The sequence below is a fragment of the Oncorhynchus keta genome, chromosome 4 (genome assembly GCF_023373465.1).
Source record: "Oncorhynchus keta strain PuntledgeMale-10-30-2019 chromosome 4, Oket_V2, whole genome shotgun sequence".
Lineage (NCBI taxonomy): Eukaryota > Metazoa > Chordata > Actinopteri > Salmoniformes > Salmonidae > Oncorhynchus > Oncorhynchus keta.
This window is the reverse complement of record NC_068424.1, coordinates 65,656,283-65,675,409: the sequence shown is the minus strand read 5'-3', so window position 1 is coordinate 65,675,409 and position 19,127 is coordinate 65,656,283. Positions and strand designations below refer to the sequence as shown.

Sequence of the window (19,127 nt, the reverse complement as noted above, 5' to 3'; positions counted from 1 at the left end):
TGTAGACCTTACAGTGAAATGCTTATGAGCCCCTAACCGACAGTGCAGTTTGAAAAAATATGGATAAGAATAAGAGATAAAAGTAACAAGTAATTAAAGAGCAGCAGTAAAAAATAACAATATTTCCAGGGGGGTGCCGGTACAGAGTCAATGTGCGGGGGCACCGGTTAGTTGAGGTAGTATGTACATGTAGGTAGAGTTCATTAAAGTGACTATGCATAGATGACAACAGAGAGTGGTGTGGAGATGGGGGGAGGGGCAATGCGAATAGTCTGGGTAGCCATTTGTTCAGGGGCCTTATGGCTTGGGGGTAGAAGCTGTTTAGAAGCCTCTTTAACCTAGACTTGGCGCTCTGGTACCGCTTACCGTGTGGTAGCAGAGAGAACAATCTATGACTAGGGTGGCTGGAGTCTTTGACAATACCTCAAATAAAACCCATTAACTTCGAATCATCATCAACAACAAAACAAATATCATGTCATGCAGATTTTGATGTTCGTAGCCTAGGTGCGCATCTTTATTCCCGATGGAGAAATGAGGCTCTGGAAATCACAAGAAAAAAGCTGTAGCCTATGCGGTGACGTCAATAAAAACAGTCATATTCAACCAAACTGCGCATTGACCAACCATTGAGAAGCATTGCACACAGCATCACGGCAGGACCAAGTAGGCTTCTCCGACGGAGAAACAATTGTCCACCATGGCACATCAGAAAATGCTGAAAAGGACACGCGACGTTCCAGGTTTTTTTGTCATTAAATGTTGTCTAACACATTTAACCGGGTGGTGTGAGAGCGCGCATCAATGTCATGTGTCGTCATGCAATTTCCAATTCAATTGTTCTTCTGACCATCTTGTCTTTTTCTTTCATGTCTCATTTCCTCCCTCAGGGAATATCAGGCGTTTGTAATGTGAGATTAACAACGCCTATAAAACTAGCATGATTACAAATGTCTCATATTGCAACCCTGTGTGAAATAACGTTGCATCGATGGCGCGCGCGCTCTTGAGATAATCAACGTTATCAAAATATGTGTAGCCTATAATAATCACCTGTTCTTCCCTATCGTTCATATACCAACAAACTGCGTTGTGTAGAGTGGAAAGGTCATGCTATATAGGCTAATAATATGGCCAATGCATTGTTAGATCTGTTTTATATATATATATATATTCCTGCACCGTATTTTTATTTGTTTTCTTTTCCAAGATTTAGCCTACGGATGGGGCGCAATATACCGCAATTGGGCATGCTATTGGGTTTATTTCGTCTCCACGACCCATGTCCTAACATTATTCCTCAACGATTAGATTGTGATTAAAAATGTATGAAAGAAATCGGATTAGGCTACACATTCCACCGAATGTGTCAGGCATATCATCAATGTATAGCCTACGTCGAACAGGAAACAATGACAATCAGTCAGTGAGTGTATGGTAAACAGATTGTGTAGCAACTATTAAAGTCAAGTGTCAAGAGTGAATGAAAGTGATGCGCCTTGCTCTTTGCTTTTAGCCTCTTTACAGTGCTGCCTTGTAGAATCATGTTCAAGCAGCATTGTACAGGGCTATGACAGCGTAGAGAGATCCTCACCGCAGAGATACATGTCTGTATTTCTTTGACAGTGGATGGCAGACGGAGAGAATGACATCATCCATCAAAAAAAATACAGTCTCAACGAAAGAGATAAAAAGGTACCACATGTCTCACACAGTATAATTGTGTTACTCTAAACATGCAAGATAAATGCTGGCTTTTTAAAAATCCATCTCCCATTGCCCTCAAACTCAATTCTGGACCTTGAAGCCAGTTCCACTTCCATTTTTTCATTGTTCCCCTCTAATTAGGGACCGATTTAGACCTGATTTTAGTAATTCATTATCAGGTAGAACAGAAAACCAGTGGGCTCCGGACCTTGTAGGGTCAGAGTTAAGTTCCTCTGTCCTATTGAGTTGCATGGTATTTTTGATGTGTAAAGAAAATGCTAAGCAGTGCTGTGCCCTAATGCACACTAGTAGTCACAAAGACAGAACTCTAAAACCGTCCCTCTTATTTCACCTCAGGTTAAGACATGGAGTTGCAGTCAAATTCCTTTCTGTGCTTTGAATAATTTAATGGAAACCTACTGTGCCGTGAAAAAATATTTGCCCCCTTTCTCATTTTCTCTACTTTTGCATATTTTTGATACTGAATGTTATCAGATCTTCAACCAAAACCTAATATTAGATAAAGGGAACCTGAGTGAACAAATAACACAACAATGACACACTTATTTAATTTATTTCATAAACAAAGTTTTGCAACACCCCATGCCCCGTGTGAAAAAGCTATTACCTCCAAAAGTTGTGTGCCTCCAAAAGTTATACTTTTGAGTCATCTGTCCGTATAACATTCTTCCAAGAGTCTTGATGATCATCCAGGTGCTTTTTGGCAAACTTGAGTCAACTTTTTGGACAACATGGGTCCTATTATGCCTGATGAAAACGAAACACTGTATTCCACAGTAAGAACCTCATACCAATAGTCAAGCATGCCTCAGGACCTGGATTACTTGCTTTAATAGAAGGAACCATGAATTCTGCTCTGTATCAGAGAATTCTACAGGAGAATGTCAGGCCATCCGTCTGTGAGCTGAAGCTTAGTAAGCGCAGCTGTGTCATGCAGCAAGACAGTGATCCAAAACACACAATCAAGTCTACATGAAAATGGTTAAAAAGCAACAAATGTAAAGTTTTAGAATGGCTTAGTCAAAGTCCAGACCTAATCCCAATTGAGATGTTGTGGCAGGACATAAAAAACTAGCAGTTCATGCTTGGAAACTGCACGAGTGGGCCGAAATTCCTCCACAGCGATGTTAGAAACTGATCAACAACTACAGGACGCATTTGGTTGGAGTCATTGCCTCTGAAGCTGGCACAACCAGTTAGAGTGCAAGGGGGCAATTACTTTTTCACACAGGGGAATTGGGTGTTGCATAACTTTGTTAATTAAATCAAATAAAGTAAGTTTACATTTTTATGTTATTTGTTATTTCAGGTTCCCTTTATCTAATGTTAGGTTTTGGTTGAAGATCTGATAACATTCCGTATCAAACATAGAGAAAATCAGAAAGGGGGCAAAATACTTTTTCACAGTACTGTAACTAGTATAAATCCATTGGTAACATATACTTCCATTTTTAAACTCCTTAACAGCAACCTTGGTTAGTCAGTGATCTTGATGCCTAGCGTCCTATGTCTCTGAAATCTGTTATGCTTCCATTGTTTCTATGCCCACATTTCCAATACTATTCAACTGGAATCTGCTGTGCTTCCATTGTTTCTAAGCACACATTTCCAATACTATTAAAGTGGATTCTGCTATGCTTCCTTTGTTTCTATGCACGCATTTCCAATACTATTCAACTGGAATCTGCTATGCTTCCATTGTTTATATGCACACATTTCCAATACTATTCAACTGGAATCTGCTATACTTCCATTGTTTATAGGGTAGCCTAGTGGTAAGAGTGTTGGTCTGGTAACCGGAAGGTTGCAAGTTCAAACCCCCGAGCTGACAAGGTACAAATCTGTCGTTCTGCCCCTGAACAGGCAGTTAACCTGCTGTTCCTAGGCCGTCATTGAAAATAAGAATTTGTTCTTACCTGACTTGCCTGGTTAAATAAAGGTCAAATAAATAAATAAATAAAAATGCACCCATTTCTAATCTGCTTTTACTGCTTCCACTATTTTATGACTGTAAGGAAAGTGATTTTCTCTCCTTGTGTTCTTTGATATTATTTTATTCTACCTCTGAATCAGGGCTTCTAATATTATTCTCCCTTATTTTATATCAAATTTGATTTAAGTGGAGTATCCTAATAAGTGTTCACAGAATATTCTACTTTCCCTCTCTGCTCCTTTATCCTGATCCATGTCGGCCATAGGATTAGTGATGAAAGCTTCATTAACGAGTCAGCCTCCTCAGCCTTAATTATATAACAAGCTTTAGGTCATCAGGCCACCTTTACACTGTTACATATCAGCGATGGTCTTACACCTCAATGACCAGACCTAGATCGTCCTGGTTGAGTCCCAGACTGACCCAGGATGTGTCTGTTCAGCAGTGGAATGACACTGGATCCATGAGAATTTCACATCATGCAAATTCAAACTTAAAACCTGCTCTTGATCAATGGGGTGTACATGCACCGCAGATAATAGAACTTACACCAAATCATATTTTCTTGAAAACACAGTTTTATTGAGACAAAAAAAACATGCTGTGCAAAGCATTATCTCTGATGCGGTCCATATGTACGGTGTCCATATTAGGACAATCTCAGCAGGACATGTTTTTATCTCAGGCTGTCCTATTATGGGCAACATACAACATGTGGCCCTGGTGAAGGGCCTAGGGAATGGGGATATTGGGGTCAGGCACTTGGAGTCGTCATTGGCTGCAGCTGGAACAGGGCTGCAGGCCGTTCTCGTTGCACCAGGTGCACTTCAGGGCTTTGAAAGAGTCTGTGAAGCAGTTGCGGAAAACAGACATCTTGCTACCATGGCACATGGGGCACGGGACGAAGGCAAAGCCCCCACAGGTCTGGCACGTATGGGGGTGCTGTACCCTCTGGGGGAAAAGGCACATGCACTCACACACAAACATACACAAACACACACACACACGCCAGTTATGCCACTGGCTAAATTCATAGTCTAGCATAGTTCGGTACTATATGCAAGACCTTTGGGGGTTTGCTCTGCTGCATTGTAGTAAGCCTAATTGGGCTCTTTGCTTTGATAGCTTGCCAACATGGCCTTGTATTCTGCTGAAATTTTCCCTGAGAGGAAAGGGTTAAATACAGAGCTTTTTTCAGAGCACTATGCCTGTGTAAGTATCTTGGCTCTGTTTGAATCACTTCAGTTCACACAACCTTAATTTGCCACCCCTGAGTGATATGACTCACCGTGTGTGTGAACAAATTTGTTGGATGAGAATCAATAACGAGCCTTCCATTATTGATGGCCATTTATTGATGCTCGTGCATCATTTATGTCAGTTCCCTGATCTATTATTGATGTCATATCTGACTGAGGTTTATTCTTCATTCATTCTCCACTGCTGGGCTGAAGGGGGAATGGAATCAAGGCCTTCTATTCCTATTCTGTACTGTGTATCTCTCTAGATCACTGGTTCTTAACCCTGGTCCTTTGTTTTTGCCCTAGCACTACACACCTGATTCAAATCATCAACTTGTCATCAGGCTTTGATGATTTGAATCAAAGCACTACACACCTGATTCAAATCATCAACTTGTCATCAGGCTTTAATGATTTGAATCAAAGCACTACACATCTAATTCAAATCATCAACTTGTCATCAGGCTTTGATGATTTGAATCAAAGCACTACACATCTAATTCAAATCATAAACTTGTCATCAGGCTTTGATGATTTGAATCAAAGCACTACACACCTGATTCAAATCATCAACTTGGCATCAGGCTTTGATGATTTGAATCAAAGCACTACACATCTAATTCAAATCATCAACTTGTCATCAGGCTTTGATGATTTGAATCAAAGCACTACACACCTGATTCAAATCATCAACTTGTCATCAGGTGTTGATTATTTGAATCAAAGCACTACACATCTAATTCAAATCATCAACTTATCATCAGGCTTTGGGTCCCCAGGACTAGGACTGGGAACCACTGCTCTAGATCACAGATACATAGAACTGGTATTTTGTCACAGTAGATGAGTAGCCAATGTGGTATAGAAGTGCTCTACTGCTAGCCTGTGTTTCATTGATGTTTGTTTGGACAAAGGCATCATTTGAAACATGACATTTAACTAGTTAATAACTGTGCAGTTACCTGTGTTATTACTGAACGTATTATATCTGTCGCATGGTGGTACTTGATGAACAATTACCTCAATTTTGGCCAGAAGATCCTGAAGTTCTCCTGATTCATTCATGCCCAATATTTTTTCAGCACCCTGCAAAGTTATTATCATAGTGTAAGATTCCTCATATCCTTACTAAACATATGATTATTTCATAGATGTATGGTCATAACACTGATATGTTCAAGGTGGATTATATATTTTGTTTGAGGGTAATACGAGCTATAATGTTTCACAATAGGACGTTAGTCATTTCAAACGTCAACAGTACTCATAAATCATTTTAGAGTAGGAGTGCTGTATCAGGTCCCTCTGTCCATGTTATCTTATTCGTTATGATATAAAATGCCACACTGATTCTAAATCAGCACTCCTAGTCTGAGATGGTTTATTAATACAGGCTCAGGAATGTTTAAATGAACTGTATGAACAAGTGAAAGCTCTGACCCCGAGATAGTGTCCATCGATGAACACGACTGGTAGCGAGGGAGGTTCGCCCACGTGCTTGCATCGTTCTTCCAGGTCCTTCCCATACTCACAGTCCAGGGCTATGTTCTTTTCCAGGAACTTGACCCTGTGGTTGGAGAAGATCTTCCGGACCAACTCACACCTCTCAAATGTGGCCCTTACTACTCGGAAGCTGGTGGTGTATATCACTATCCGCCCAAACTCTAGTGTCAACTTCGGCTAGAAAGGAAAACACATCAAAAATTCAATGAGTTGCTGTATGTGATTAACCATCTATAAAAAGGTAACTGCCAAAATAAATAAACACCAACATAAAGTGTCTTAATAGGGCGTTGGGCCACCACGAGCCAGAACAGCTTCAATGCACCTTGGCATAGATTCTACAAGTGTCCGGAACTCTATTGGAGGGATGTGCCACCATTCTTCCACAATAAATTCCATCATTTGGTGTTGTATTAATGGTGGTGGAAAACGCTGTCTCAGGCCCCGCTCCAGTCTCCAGTGTTCAATTGGGTTGAGATCAGGTAACCGTTTAGAAATTACAACACTGTTTGTACATAGTCTCCCCATTTAAGAAGACCAGAAGTATTGGGACAAATTCACTTATATGTGTATTACAGTAGTAAAAAGTTATGTATTTGGTCCCATATTTATAGCACACAATGACTACATCAAGCTTGTGACTTTACAAACTTGTTGGATGCGTTTGCTGTTTGTTTTGGTTGGGTTTCAGATTGTTTTGTGCCCAATAGGAATTCATGGAAAATAATGTAATTGTGCCATTTTGAAGTCACTTTTATTGTAAATAAGAATATAACATATTTTCTAAACACTTCTACATTAATGCGGATGCTACCATGATTACGGATAATCCTAAATGAAATGTGAATAATGATTAGTGAGAAAGTTACAGACGCACAAATATCATACACCCAAGACATGCTAACCTCCTCTCACCATTACAATAACAAGGGAGGTTAGCATTTTTTATGCTAAAATTTCTAAATGGTTCACCTGATATGGATGAAAATAGCCTCAAATTAAAGCTGACAGTCTGCACTTTACTCATTATGTAATTTCAAATCCAAAATGATTGAGTATAGAGCCAAAACAACAACTACATTGTCACTGTCCCAATACTTTTGAAGCTCACTACAGTACCTGGAATTTGCTATATTCTGTCATCTCTGTATTTTATAAGCAGACATCTTGTAGAATTGCAATGTTTCCATCCCTCAAAATCAAGTTTTCATATACTGGAAAATTACAGAGCTTTAATTCTATATTTCAGGCGTATTTGGGCTGTTTTGTAGCTTTCTTTACATTTACTTTCTTTTCACACAGTAGTTTGAAAACACTATACTGCAGACCCTTTAAATATAGCATATTATGAGCCTGTTTCCCAGACACAGATTAATAAACCTAGTCATGGATTAAAAATAAATGGTTTATCTCTGTTGAAATAGCGTTGAGACTTAATCTTTGTCCAGATAACGGGCTCCTAAAGATTACATTTCACAATCGTAACAATGGCCGGACCAGATTTCCAATTTTATGAACATAGAGGGGAAAAGTACCATTTCACTCGAAAATATGAGTTAACAAAATCCTCTCTGTTTAATGTGAAATTCAACTTTGACTGTGGAAATGTATTCAACTTGTAACTTGTTTCAAAAGGGCACTTCTTCTTTGTTTGTTATTAATTGCAGCTACAGTAACTAAACTATCTAGTCTGTGTAACACTACAGCCTATCAGAGGAGGCTGGTAGGAGGAGCTATAGGAGGACGGGCTCATTGTAATGGCTGGAATGGAATGAATGGAACGTTATTAAACATGTCAAAAACATATGGAAACCACATTTGACTCCTTTCCATTAGTTCCATTCCAACCATTACAATGAGCCCGTCCTCCTATAGCTCCTCCCACCAACCTCCTCTGCAGCCCATACAGTATTCAGTACACCATATCCGGCAGACAATGTTGTGTATCTACGACAGCCCTGAGTAACCACACAGGTAATCCCTCTCTACGCCTGGCTGGCAACACTATGCACTCTTTTCACAGGCCTCATTCCATTACCACCAAATCCTGCTCCAGGAGTCTCACATAATTCCCATATTGTGCTTTAATGCATGTTATCTAATAATGCTTACTGCTCGTTAACTCTTTACACAGAAAATGCTAGAAAGCAAAGTATAGATAATTAATTAACCTGATTAGCTTCTCTTGAAACATTTAACGAAATGCATCATTCATTCCCAAGTGACCTTGTCCTCCTTTGTGTTCATTTGTCCAGGGACTGAGAGTGACTACCTAGAGTGACTACCTGTAACCAGATGTCAGCCAGTGACATTGTGGAGGAGGTTGGCTAGTGGCCTTTTACATATATGGACGTAATGCATATGACAAACAGTTATGCGATGTCATTAACACTAAGCGGTCTACAGTGTCCATATTAGGACAGCCTCAGTCTCAGCAGAACTTGCTTTATTATTGTTTTCTACCAGTAGTGGGTTTTGAGAGAAAAACAATATTGAGAGAGTGATCGGTTTATTTGGATGTTTAAACCTGGTTTACCTTGTATACTAATTAGAACGTGTGCTGTGCTGTTCTCGGTCTTGTAATTTATTATATGAGACGAGGATATAAACAGCACCTGTTTTCCCTTGGTTTCAAGATACTTTCTAGGTTATAAAGCATCTTTTGATATTTTATGCAGACAAATGTTTAGAATATTAAATCATGTTTATTATGTTATATGGAGCCTGTAAGATTTATAGTGCCTATAATTTAAGCTGACAACCTACACTGTTAAAAGGTAGTCAACTATTCAATTAAAACATAGACTCTGCTGTTTTTTAACACTGTGTAGAGTGAATGCAATAATAACCAGTTTTGACATGTTACTTTTATCTGTTTACTGAGTTAACATTATGTGAAAGTGTTACATTTACTTTGTGTGGGACAATATTAACAGTTTTGGGTTTTGAATTTAACACTAGAATTTATTTACCATTCGCAATTTTGCTGTGATGCACTAGCAAACAAATGAGAACTATGAAAAAACACTGAAAAGGTACAACACATATTCATCATACTTTCACCTAGATCACTTACCCCAAATGCATTAGGGAGATTTTCAAATAAGGCCTGACCTGCACTGACTTTGTGCTTGACTCCCCTCACAGTCCCATTGTTGCTGAGGATGTTGACACGCTTGTGGCTGATCGGTGCTCTGTCCTTTGAAGTCCCCGCATACATGAGCAGATCATCTGGCTCACTCTCGCTATAATCCAACTCGGAGCCCAGAAACCCATACAGAAAACCATGTCCGTTAGCATCTCCACTTGTGGAAGGTGTACTGATCCGGTCTACATCCAAACTACTGGTGCAGTCTGAATCCAACGAGTCTGATGGCCCCTCATCTTTAAAAATCTCCTTCAGCACCCGACCGCTATTCCCCGAAGCCACGCGGAACCTCAGCTGCTTCTGGGGCTTCTCTTCACCCGGCAGTGTCAACATTGTCTCCTCCATTGGAAAACCCAGTAGTAGATTACATGGTCCAGAAAGGTGCTTTGCAGTCCCCTTCTCCTTTCATTCGAAGCTTAACATAACCACCTTTGACTAGACAAACTATTTTTTCCTCGTGGATTACTAGAGTAATCCTCACAGTTTGAAGAGTTCTAAAAAAGACTGGCAGTCCTAAGCTGCCTCGCTCTTGAAGTTGCAGTACAGGACCAGTAAATAATGCATGTATTTCTACCATGGTAACAGAGAAAAGCGACCTAAAGTAAACCGATAGCCCCTGCTGAATAATTCATCACACTTTGCAGTTTTCTCTGAAGATTTGACAAAACAGTTTTGAACAAACTGGCAAAACAGTTTTGAACAAACTGGGATGGATCAGTCTCCAACCTGCCAAAATTGTACAAAGTAACATTTTCCTGAACAAGGTACACTTTCACATTGCACTTGTGTGACTGATATTCCATAGGGATCTGATTTGAACCGGTGATCATTCATTACATAATATGTCTGTTTAGGAAGAAAATCTCATCTATTGTCTTACAGACATTCCAAGTCTCCAACACCAACACACACCCTGGATGAGGAAGATTGGCAGTAAGTGCCTCCTCAGAATTGTGTTGTGACTACATGCACACACCCGTTGAACATGAATGAATGACATAAGGGGACGTCCATCCATCCTTTGTCCTCATTGGTGTACATTTCCCTCCCTTTGAACTCTGGGGGAAAGCAAGGCTGCTGTTACACCCATCGTAGAGCCGGCGTCAGGGAAAGGTGTTCATCAAACACACCTCACCCGACAGTAGTGGACCAGACCATATAATGTATCACGGCCACACAATACCACGGTGTGTCTGCAGAAACACCTTGCCTCAGACATAAAGATACTGCCTCAGACATAAAGATACTGCATCAGACATAAAGATACTGCATCAGACAAAGATACTGCCTCAGACATAAAGATACTGCCTCAGACATAAAGATACTGCCTCAGACATAAAGATACTGCCTCAGACATAAAGATACTGCCTCAGACATAAAGATACTGCATCAGACATAAAGATACTGCCTCAGACATAAAGATACTGCCTCAGACATAAAGATACTGCCTCAGACATAAAGAATCTGCCTCAGACATAAAGATACTGCCTCAGACATAAAGATACTGCCTCAGACATAAAGATACTGCCTCAGACATAAAGATACTGCCTCAGACATTTATTGTGTCACAGGTGTTGAAGTGTCTTTGTGCAAATATGGTACTTTGGTACTTTAGCTAGAGCCGTGACAAGACCACTTTGTTTGAGTGGCCCAGGTCAGCCTCTGAGGGAAGATGGGCCCTGACCCCGCATCCCTGTACCCAGCTGTCCATGTCGTCGCATGTGCCGATGAGACAGATCAGGGGGAAGTGGGATGGCTCTTACTGGTGCCTCAGAGGCCTAGTACTATGAGATCAGCTGTGGTGCCAACTCCTATTGATCTGAGACGACTCTCTATTACTCTCATAGATTTGTTGATGATATGAGAACATTAAAGTGGCAATCAGCAGTAGAAACAATAACAAAGCATTTTCTCTGTTTTGGTAAAAGCTGAGGGATGGGGCTGGAGAAATGTTACCACTCTCAAATTCATAGACAGAATTTGCAAGGAATCACCATCCATGTTATCTAAATTATAGTTTCAACCATGTACTGAGGCTACATTGTTTGTTGACATTTACTTTGTTTACAAACATTGGAGTAAACAAGTTTATATTTTGGGTTCTGGTATGACAGTTAAACTAAGCTCATGAGGCATTTATAAGTTCTATTTTTCAAGAATCAATAGGTACATATAATTTATTTCTGAGTCCAAAAATGAATGTAGCTTCTGCTGATTGCCCCTTTAAAGCTGCTATAGAGATTTAGTTTAGTCTGTAATGGGTTATTTCATGTTACTGCTAGGGCCAAATGGACAGTGGTGAGAAGCTAGTGTGAGAAGGTGACAAGAACAGAACAGTGTGTCTCTCGTGGATTAGTAAGTGCACAGGGTACATTGGACAGTCAACGCCAATACCCCCTGTGGTGAAGCTGTTGTAGTAATAGTGTCTGTAAGACTAGTTACCGCAAGCAGCTGAGATTATCCATGCACCCACTGTGCACAGAGGTCAGTTCAACAACTAGCCAATATTTGATTGAGTAGTCAACTAACATGAATTATATGTAAAATCAACAAACTTCAAGCCATGTCAATAAAAGTGGGTAGGGAATGACCTTTTGAACACCCAATAGGTCTTCTATGGTTAAGGGCAGTGTCTTTCCCTCTAAATGTCATATTTGTGTCCGACATAGCAACTGGGACTCAAAGGGGACCTTCCCTTAACCTATCAGCACCCTGCTTTCATCCCCACATTTCATGCTATTGGCTAGTCTCTCATGACAGATGGTTCTGGGATTAGCTATTGGCTTATCAAACGTATCACAACACAATGTTAGACTGCACCTCCTCCCACACCCAAGGCATCAAAGAGTAGGCTCGTGATCAGTAAAGAGAATCATGTAAAAACAAAACATCACACGATAGAGAACCCTGAAAAACTGTACATTCATTGTTATGTCATTGACTTCAGTAAAAAACATCTGCCATTTTATCTGGGCCGTGTTCATTTGGCACCAAATGGAAGAAAATGGACTGAAACAAGGCCGGACTATCTAGACTCCAATAAGAAACATTTTTAATCATTGTGTGCCCTGATGAACACAACGCTGGTTTGATCAGATTCAGAAAAGCAAATACTTTGTGTGATTCAATTAACCAAATATGCTCAATATTAAACAGAGTGCATCGAAGTGAGAGACTGTGATCAAGAATAAGCCCTTCACAAATGAGTTTATTTTTAAAAAAATGTATCAATTCAATTCCATTCTACTCCATTCTATTATATTATATTTTAGCTGTTAAGAGTCAAAGTCTTTGCGCTCACTCAAAGGTTCCCTTTACATGGCAATCAACCTGATCCATCCCCCAAGTATAATAGAACAACATCCACCAGAGGGCAGACTGGAATTAAATTTGCAGTGAAATAACAGGCTGGCCCATTACCTCCCAAAGGGCTAGAGAGACAAGGACTAATGCCTGTATCTATGAGCCTGGCTCAGCTCACTCCCTGGGGCTGAACGAGGGATCAATCTCCCCCCATTAGCAAATCGTTCCAACCCACTGAACAGGAAAGAGTGAGAGAAGTACATCTCGTTGAGAGACGGCCATACTAATAATCAGAAAGAGACAAAGATGCCAAATATATATATATATTTTTTCTCTCCAATTTTGTGATATCCAATTGATAGTTACAGTTTTGTCCCATCACTGCAACTCCCATACGGACTCAGGAGAGTCGAAGGTCGAGAGCCATGCGTCCTCCGAAACACGACCCCGTCAAGCAGCACTGCTTCTTGACACACTGCTCGCTTAACCCGGAAGCCAGCCGCACCAATGTGTCGGAGGAAACACTGTACAGCTGGAGACCGAAGTCAGCGTGCATGTGTCTGGCCTGTCACAGGGAGTCGCTAGAGCGCGATGGGACAAGGACATCCCGTCCGGCCAAACCCTCCCCCAACCCGGACGATGCTGGGCCAATTGGGCAGCTGCCTCATGGATCTCCCGGTCTCGGCCGGATGCGACACAGGCTGGGATCGAACCCGGATCTGTAGTTGACAGACTGGTACTTAGGCTAGCATGGCATCTCATTGTCATGCCAAACAGATTGATACTAGGCTAGTATGGCAGCTCATTGTCATGCCAAACAGACTGGTACTTAGGCTAGCATGCACCATGTTTTAGTAGACATTTATTAAGATGACAAATATATTTTTTTTTTACACAATTTTGTGATATCCAATTGGTAGTTAAAGTCTTGTCCCATCGCTGCAACTTCTGTATGGACTCAGGAGAGGCGAAGGTCCTCTTGGTATTCACATCTTTATTAAGATCATCTGTCCTTGACTCTGTTACATTAGTTCAGCTCAGTGGTCGGCATTTACTGGGCTCTTATCTGATTATGGAGAAAGCCACACACACACACACACACACACACACACACACACACACACACACACACACACACACACACACACACACACACACACACACACACACACACACACACACACACACACACACATCTCTCTGTGTGGTCAGACTTATGCTGCACAGTCCTAGCCTGTGGTCAGTAGCAGTGCTGCCGGTTTCTCAGACCCAAGACCTTTGACTGTAGAGAGAGGCAAAGATAATTGCAGGTCCCATTACAACAAGAGTGGGCAGTAATGCCAACATAATCAAATCAAATCAAACAAGCTATGTCCATGAAAGACTGTGGTCGACCCGGTCAAATGGCCTCACGACTCCTACAACGAGAGGATGGTGCATTAGATTGAACTTCCTGCTTCATGGTAACTGTGTTTATCTAAATGACCATTTCTCAGATGGAAAACCGGAAGTACCTGTCATCTTAAATCAAATGACATAAGCTATTAACAAATTAAATTAGTTACTTTATGGTAAGGACGTGAGTTTTGTATAGAGTGGCTCCAGCGTTTTATGGTGTTCATCTCTATCAATAGGCCTACCGCTCTTTAAGCCATATTGCAAGATAGGCTACTCAGTCTAAATGTAAATGTAGTGAACCATTTCAGTTGGTGCTCCTTCCTTGCTTCTGAATTGTATCTCTGCTATTGCCAGAGCCGTGAGGGGAAATTATATTTGATGAGCAGCGCATGCTTTATTAAAGAAATAACCTGCTCAAGTTACATTTGCAGTATGCTCTTCTAAGGGGCATTAAATAAGATCTGTGCAATCATAACAGTTAAGAGGTGCGTTACATCATTTATTGTGCAGATGAAAAGGATTGAATCCAACGCATGAAGGCAATTCAGACAATTCAGTTGCTCAATTCCCCTTACAATGCTGTCATGTTTAGTCGATATACAACTATCCAGTCCAATCAATGGTGTAATTAGAGTTGTTAAAGCTCTTTCCTAAAATGTTTTATTAACATGTTGGATGTAGCTTATATTGTCCCACATGTCAATTCGGTCGAACAATGGCAGCCATTGTGATCATTATAGCAGAACTGAACAAAACCCAAAACATGCAGGGTTTCATGACAATTCAAACTGCTTTGACAGGGGCAAGGCATGTAGAGGGGTGGGTTGTCATTTTTTTAGAATGATATGCAATAACAAAAAACACCACGCACACAATCAAAGGGGCAGGCTTCTTTTCACTGTTGCTAAGCAACCTTAGGAGCCATAGAACCAAAACCCCTGTGGTGGCATGCGGATGTTCAATTAGGTGGAGAGAGAAAAATGAAATCTTTGCAAGAGATATATATCCAACTGTGGGTGTGGTTTTTCTAGTTCTCTTTGAATATGTCATCATCATATCCATAATCTATTCAAATATGTATATATATATATATATATATATATATATATATATATATATATATATATATATATATATATATATATCTTTAACATGCATTAAACATGAATAACATTGTGTTCTTGTAGATGTAATACTTCTCACACTTTCAGCGTTTCTCACACCTCCATAGATATGCTGGTCTGCTTGAATGTATCTTCTACTTTCCAAACATAGTTCTCATAGATCAGTGGGTTGACAGGAGCAGGAGGCAAGTTGTATGTCATAGGTGTATCTGGTACTACTATCTCTTTGAATTATCACAAATCAATAATTTCATGTAATTTGAAAAGAAACAAAGATTTATACTATGGCATAATAAACAATATATTGCATTTTAGCAGATGTGTTTATCCAAAGCAACTTGCAGTAGTGCGCGAATACATTTTCATATCCTTGGCCCCAGCAGGAATCAAACCTACAATCCTGACCATACTGGCATTCCCTCTGGGAAAAATAAAGTTATTCTATTCTATTCTATTCTATTCTATTCTATTCTATTCTATAAAAGTTGAATGTGAATACAATCCAGACTGACAGACTAGTATATGTTGATTTATCTTAGAGGGGAAGCCACAGACCTCAGTTGTGTCCAGCCACAAATATTGATCAAGCAGCCAGGTTCACAATAAGTTCTATGAATGTCAGAGGAGGCTGGTGGGAGGAGCCATAGGAGGTAGGGCTCATTGTAATGGCTGGAATGGAATAAATAGAAAGGTGTCAAACACATCAAACATATGGAAACCACGTTTGAGTCAGTTCCATTTATTCCATCCCAGCCAATACAATGAATGAACCCGTCCTCCTATAGCTACTACCACAAGCCTCCACTGATGGCTATGTAAATCACCCTGGATTAGACTGTCTGCTAAGCATCTCTCTAGACAATAATATCATATTAAGATTGCTACTGATACTACTAGAACTAATTTCTTTGGTGTGGCTGGTCATGCTGCAAACTCTGTCTGAGTAAAATGACACAGAAAAAACCCCACCAGCTGACATGTACAGTTGAAGTCGGAAGTTTACATACACTTAGGTTGAAGTCATTAAAACTTGTTTTTCAACCACTCCACAATATTCTTGTTAACAAACTATAGTTTCGGTTCGGACATCTACTTCATGCACGACACAAGTCATTTTTCCAAAAATTGTTAACAGACAGATTATTTCACTTATAATTCACTGTATCACAATTCCAGTGGGTCAGAAGTTTACATCCACTAAGTTGACTGTGCCTTTAAACAGCTTGGAAAATTCCAGAAAATGATGTCATGACTTTAGAAGCTTCTGATAGGCTAATTGACATCAGTTGAGTCAATTGGAGGTGTACCTGTGGATGTATTTCAAGGCCTACTTTCAAACTCAGTGCCTCTTTGCTCGACATCATGGGAAAATCAAAAGAAATCAGCCAAGACCTCAGAAGTCTGTTTCATCCTTGGGAGCAATTTCCAAATGCCTGAAGCCACATTCATCTGTACAAACAATAGTACGCAAGTATAAACACCATGGGACCACACAGCCTTCCTACCGCTCAGGAAGGAGACACGTTCCGTCTCCTAGAGATGAATGTACTTTAGTGCGAAAAGTGCAAATCAATCCCAGAACAACAGCAAAGAAGCCTTGTGAAGATGCCGGAGGAAACAGGTACAAAGTATCTATATCCACAGTAAAACGAGTCCTATATCGACATAACCTGAAAGGTTGCTCAGCAAGGAAGAAGCCACTGCTCCAAAACCACCATAAAAAAGCCAGACTAAGGTTTGCAACTGCACATGGGGACAAAGATCATACTTTTTTGAGAAATATGCTCTGGTCTGATGAAACAAAAATATAACTGTTTGACCATAATGACCATCGTTATGTTTGGAGGAAAAAAGGGGAGGCTTGCAAGCCGAAGAACATCATCCCAACTGTGAAGTACCGGGGTGGCAGCATCATGTTGTGGGGGTGCTTTGCTGCAGGAGGTACTGGTGCACTGCTTGAAATAGATGGCATTATGACCTCAATCCCATAGAAAATGTGTGGGCAGAACAGAAAAAGTGTGTGTGAGCAAGGAGGCTGACAAACCTGATTCAGTTACACCAGCTCTGTCAGGAGGAATGGGCCAAAATTCACCCAACTTATTGTGGGAAGCTTGTGGAAGGCTACCTGGAACATTTGACCCAAGTTAAACAATTTAAAGGCAATGCTACCAAATACTAATTGAGTGTATGTAAACTTCTGACTCACTTGGGAATGTGATGAAAGAAATAAAAGCTTAAATAAATCTCTCTAATAAATTATCTCTACTATTCTGACATTTCACATTCTTAAAATAAAGTGGTGATTCTAACTGAACTTACTATGATTTAATGTCAAGAATTGTGAAAACTGAGTTTGAATGTATTTTGCTAAGGTGTATGTAAACTTCTGACTTCAACTGTATATAATTTTCTTTACAAACATCTTCTCTGTCAGTAAAAAGCCTTGTAACCATTTTCACAACATGTTGTATTCATTATGTACAATGAATTAGGGAGATCTGTATACAGACAACTGGAAAGCCATCAGTTAGGCTAAAGGTTCACAGTTGATTGTTTGTCTTAAATGACATACCCTTTTCAAGTGTTGGGTTGATAAAGCTTAATTTAATCTGTTTGAGGATTATATGGTAGCCATTCATGTTTTACAACATTATTTTAAATAAACTTCTGGACGACAAAATACATTTCACATAACAAATAAATACAGTTGGCTTTTAATTTGGCTAACAGCCTACAGGAAAACAAATTTCAGGGATTTCAGCCTAAACCACAAGTAAACACACAACTTATTCTCAACAAAAAAAGAAATGAATTGTTTTGGGGTTTAATATCCTAAAATAATTATAAACTCAGCAAATCGCACAGTGGTGACTGCTTCAGGCAGAGACTCATAAATAGCGAACTGTCATTTACTTCCCCCTTCATGACTAAACCGCAGTCGCGAATCTCCACAGGAGTCGCTAATGCATCCGCCATGTTGGGTAATACTCCTTACCAATTATTTCTGTATTTTTACATCTTATCGATATAGTCTAAACTAACTGTGAATCTGCATATCTAAATTTTATTTTGCAATAGAATTTGAATGATCTCTTTGTTGATTTGATGTGAGCCAGGCAGAAATATTGAATTTAGCAATCGGTTTCCCCTCCCTGCATTTGAGATGGTACCGTCCATATTGTGAAGCGGCATCATCCTCATCCTCATTTCAGTTCATCCTCGTTTTGTATATGTCAACGTCTTTCTTCATCAATCCAATGTGTAAAGATATGCAGGGGGGACCCACGAAGTCGCGAGTACATTGTTTGTCGTTATTCGTCAGCATTTGAAGATACGTTTACCGTCTGTATGAGAGATTTTTTCCCCCGTTGAATGTAGACTGGCCTTGAATCACTAGACGGGTGAAAAGAGGCAGCAAACCGGCGGGAGCAAAGCCGCGTTTGACAGGTGCCATCGCTCGAGCTCTGTGGAGAGATGCCGCCCGTGCAGAAAACGATGTCTGATCTTCGCTCCCGAGTGGAGGGTGAGTAGCTAGACATGCACGTAGCCGGTTGGGTTAATTACAAGTTAATTTCCACGATATGCCCCTGTGAGATTGATATCGTTATGTGTGGTTATGTTCAGGGCGCCCGTGTTGGCTAGTTAAATTACAGCAGCCAACGTTAGCTAGCTATTATTATCCAGTTCGCTAACGTTAGTTGGCTAAACTTGACCTATTCTAGCTACTTAGGTAGCTTTATAGCAAGTAT

General features: G+C 40.2%; 2 protein-coding genes across 4 annotated transcripts in view; one reads left to right on the top strand and one right to left on the bottom strand.

Annotated features, from left to right (window-relative positions):
• Positions 1-4,226: 4,226 nt before the first annotated feature.
• grxcr1a (glutaredoxin and cysteine rich domain containing 1 a) lies at positions 4,227-10,088 on the bottom strand. The gene is made up of 4 exons (XM_035770352.1): positions 9,482-10,088; positions 6,343-6,582; positions 5,923-5,988; positions 4,227-4,612 (listed from the first exon to the last, which is right to left on the bottom strand). Exons 1-4 carry the CDS (start codon positions 9,896-9,898, stop codon positions 4,433-4,435), a joined length of 903 nt encoding a protein of 300 aa, XP_035626245.1. The 5' UTR covers positions 9,899-10,088; the 3' UTR covers positions 4,227-4,432.
• Positions 10,089-18,578: 8,490 nt separating this feature from the next.
• Positions 18,579-19,127, top strand: part of LOC118380753 (phospholipid-transporting ATPase IA-like) — a 196,579-nt gene continuing 196,030 nt past the window's right edge. For all 3 annotated transcript variants that reach the window (XM_052512694.1, XM_052512691.1, XM_052512699.1), the window contains exon 1: positions 18,579-18,901. In XM_052512694.1, coding sequence (XP_052368654.1) covers positions 18,853-18,901 — 49 coding nt within the window. In that variant the 5' untranslated portion in view covers positions 18,579-18,852. The remainder of the gene's footprint in view (positions 18,902-19,127) is intronic.